The 3,617-nt window shown below is 39.8% G+C and overlaps 1 protein-coding gene across 1 annotated transcript; it reads right to left on the bottom strand.

The window, feature by feature from the left end:
* Positions 1-1,449: 1,449 nt before the first annotated feature.
* LOC121993938 (pathogenesis-related protein STH-2-like) lies at positions 1,450-2,312 on the bottom strand. Its single transcript, XM_042548174.1, has 2 exons — positions 2,066-2,312; positions 1,450-1,903 (listed from the first exon to the last, which is right to left on the bottom strand). Exons 1-2 carry the CDS (start codon positions 2,241-2,243, stop codon positions 1,596-1,598), a joined length of 486 nt encoding a protein of 161 aa, XP_042404108.1. The 5' UTR covers positions 2,244-2,312; the 3' UTR covers positions 1,450-1,595.
* Between the last annotated feature and the right edge of the window lie 1,305 nt (positions 2,313-3,617).

The following is a 3,617-nucleotide window of genomic DNA, read 5'->3' as shown; positions in this document are numbered from 1 at the left end:
ACATGGATTTTGTCTTGTAGTGGGGGACAGCTAGCAGGCTACTACTGATTATGAGGGCATCTTTTCGTTTTAGGAATCTCCGCTTTCGCCCGCAATGTTGATATGTAATGACTCTCCTCGGCGGACCGTTGAGATTCTCCGCACCCGTATTACTTAGCTCCTCCGATCCATTGTGTCCCTGCACCGGCCCGCACCCGTGGTTCGCATTTCCGGGCCTCCAACTCGCAGACCTGCAGCCCTAGCTGTCTAGACACAGCTACGCTGATCTTCAACCTGCATCCTGCGCTTTGTATTTCTTGGCCTTCAACCGCAGGTCTGTAGCTCGGGCTGCTTCTGATCAGCTCTGCCGCTTCCGACCCATTGGCCTATACTTCCAGTTCTTTGAATCGCAGGCCTGTAGATCGGACTTCCCCTAAACAGCCCTGCCGATGCCGACTTGTATCCTGCGCTTTGTACTTCCCGGCCCTCAACCGCAGGTCTGTAGCTCGAGCTGCTTCTGATCAGCTCTGCCGCTTCCGACCCATTGGCCTATACTTCCAGTTCTTTGAATCACAGGCCTGTAGCTCAGACTCCCTCTGGACAGCCCTGTCGATGCCGACCCATGACTTGTACCTCCAGTCCTTTGAATCAAGGGCTTGTAGCTCGGACTTCCTCGGGACAGCCCCGCCGATGCCGACCGTGACTTGTACCTCCAGTCCTTTGAATCAAGGGCTTGTAGCTCGGACTTCCTCGAGACAACCCTGCCGATGTCGACCCGTGACTTGTGTTCCGCTTGACGTCTTCCCTCGTCTTCCAACTGCTTTACCCCCTTGATCAACCAGTCTGCCTGACCTCTGATTATCACACCTGCTTGCCTCTAACCGCCCCGTCAGTCTGACCATTGACTGCCGCATCACCTTGACTATTGACCCCCACGTCCTCTTGACTTTTGATCGCTATATGACCTTGACTTTTCTAACCCTTTCCTCATAGGCCCTCCATTACCAACCGTATCATATATATATATAATATGTTTGTATTTTTTGGTATTTTGTTATTGTGTATGATTGTAGCACAATATTATTTAATTGTGAAGATTACATAATTATTTTCTCTAGTGTATGATAATTCTAGTTGCTAGTAATTTGAAATAGGTGAATAATTATAGGGTGAGAACTAAATAAAAAAAAAATTATAAATCTAGTTATTTTCATGGAGTGATCGATTTGGTCCCATAAAATTTTTTCACCGGCCATCATAATAAATCGGTAAGTGCTTACGATGGATAGTTAAGAAGCTCAACATCTTTTAATTGTGTGTCACATTTAGAAAAAAATTTCTACAAATTGACTATAGTTAGGGATCAGAGTGATGACTAAATAAGATAGATATAATGGCGTTTAATAAACTAAACACTATGATTATTGTAAAATGAATTGGAGAGTAAGTGAAAAATTAAATAGGAACAAGTGCACAAACATCATCCTTTATTGATGCATTCTATATAAACCATCCTTTATTAACGACACACAACTATTGGATGCATGATAGATATAGACTTATCATGTAAGTCGAGGATGGAAAGCAAGTACTTTTGGTTTGCAAAACACAGGGATTTATGCATAGACATCGGGGTTGGCAATCAAATATGCTTCGACGGCCTTTAGCACTTGGGTTGCTCCATCTCTAATGGCTTTTAACTCTTCTTCGCTAGGAGGCTTATCTTCGAGTGTTTCATACACGGTCTTGACGTTTGCAACGCAAGTGTTGGGGCCCGTTGCTTCAAATGTGCTCTCATAGCTAACCGATTTAAAATACACGCCGACAAAGCCTCCTTCCATGACCGAATACTTAGTCGAGTATGTTGCCTCATCGAATATCTCTACCTTGGTCTTGTTGACCCTTCCTATTGGCATTTTGGAAGCTGCAATTTTTTGTGCACAAAATGAAAAGAATATTTTAGCATGTATAATCAATAACAGAAATAGTAGGAACAAATTGATTTTCTACATATAAACAATTTTTACTTAATGTGATTTTGGTAGGCTATTCGCCTACTTTTTGGTAAAAGAAAACAGCTATAGACCTGGAGCAAAGTGAAGAATGTTAATAGAGCCAACTCCTTTTCCAACACGTTCGTACTTGGCGAAAAATTCAGGCATGATCTTAGGGTACAAAATATGTGCATCGCAAACCGCTCCCTTCCAAAGCCTTGAGTTGGAAACGTTGACGGTGATCTCGTCGATGCAAGAACCGACAACCATTTTGGTAGGGAATAATACTAAGAAGTAGAAAAAGAAGGGATAATGTGTTGAGGGGGAGTAGCCCCCTCTTTATAAAGATCTTGTGAGTATGGAATATGTAGATCGAGTGTTGGGCCAATTAAGCTAATAAAGAGTAAGACAAACATTTCGCAATAATGAAGAAATGTGATCAGGAAAAAACGAATTGGTAGAATTTTCAATGTGCAACAAAGTCCAAATTGTAAACTTCTTAAGATAGACTTTAATGCCACGTATTATCGAGTGATACAGGAAATTATATTAGAAGCTCCTAGGAGATTTTTTTTAATTATTTTTTCTTGATAATTAAGATATAATTGGAGGTGGCCGATCAAATCTCATTAAAATTTTCTACCAGTAATTATAATAAATCTTGAAATATGAACGACTAATAGCTCCACAACCAACATTATAAAGTTATCTTTCTACTAGAGAAAATTAAGTTTGTAATATATCATAGTTAGAAATTGATCCATGGATATTTAGAGAACTTTGAAAGCGCTTTACCGTTCTACTGTAGTCCGAGGGTGCTTCTAGAGGATTTTAAAATCATGAGAGCTCTATGAAAATTTAGAACATTAGAAATTTGATACATTAAAAATTTAGACATTTCTTAATACAAATTAAGCCTGATGAATATTAATACCATGCATAATTTTGTCGAAAGCCAAGAGTATCCAATTCTTTCTGAGCATCTTTTATCGTACAAACACAAACTTATTTTTAGCCCTCGAGACAAGCAACTGGCATATGGTATTTGCCATCGTATGACATACATGGCATCTTTTGGTATCTACAAATTACAACACATGATTTAGAAGGAAGAAATAAATAAATCTAATTGCAGCCTTTAAGAATTTTACTTAAGGCTCTTTATTATTTTTATTTCATTGGAATAACTAATTTATTCCTTATTTATTATATTTCTTCTCGTACACTAATTATGTTGGAATCGGTATCTCCCGGAGTACGCAAACTGATACTGATCGTCGAGGCTAGTGTTCAACACTATCTTCGTAAATGATATTGCTCCGCTACGGTGCTAACGGATAGCAGCAATTCGTTCCCAAGATACAACGACGAACGTCTCAGAATCGTAGCACTCCGAATTTCGAGACCACGAACCTTCTTGTAGGTTTTTTGGACTCTTAAATGCACAAGATGAGATGAATGCTCAAGAGAGAGTAGGATAGATGAATTCGATGATTCAATTGATATTTCCAGCATCTGGAGGGTTCTATTTATACCAAATGAAGAGGTTGAATGCCTTTTTGGGCGAGAGGATGCGTTCTTTGGGCTGGATCGATCTGGATCGTCCATTCTGAAAAGTTATAACCCTTCACATATCCCACTTTA

The sequence above is a fragment of the Zingiber officinale genome, chromosome 6A, assembly GCF_018446385.1.
Source record: "Zingiber officinale cultivar Zhangliang chromosome 6A, Zo_v1.1, whole genome shotgun sequence".
Taxonomy (NCBI): Eukaryota; Viridiplantae; Streptophyta; class Magnoliopsida; order Zingiberales; family Zingiberaceae; genus Zingiber; species Zingiber officinale.
This window is presented reverse-complemented; position numbering and strand designations above follow the sequence as displayed.

Coding starts and splice junctions, on each gene's coding strand:
- LOC121993938 (XM_042548174.1), bottom strand. CDS start 2,243: ATGGTTGTCGGTTCTTGCATCGACGAGATCACCGTCAACGTTTCCAAC. Junction 1,904..2,065: donor CATTCTTCACTTTGCTCCAG/GTCTATAGCTGT, acceptor AAAAAATTGCAG/CTTCCAAAATGCCAATAGGA.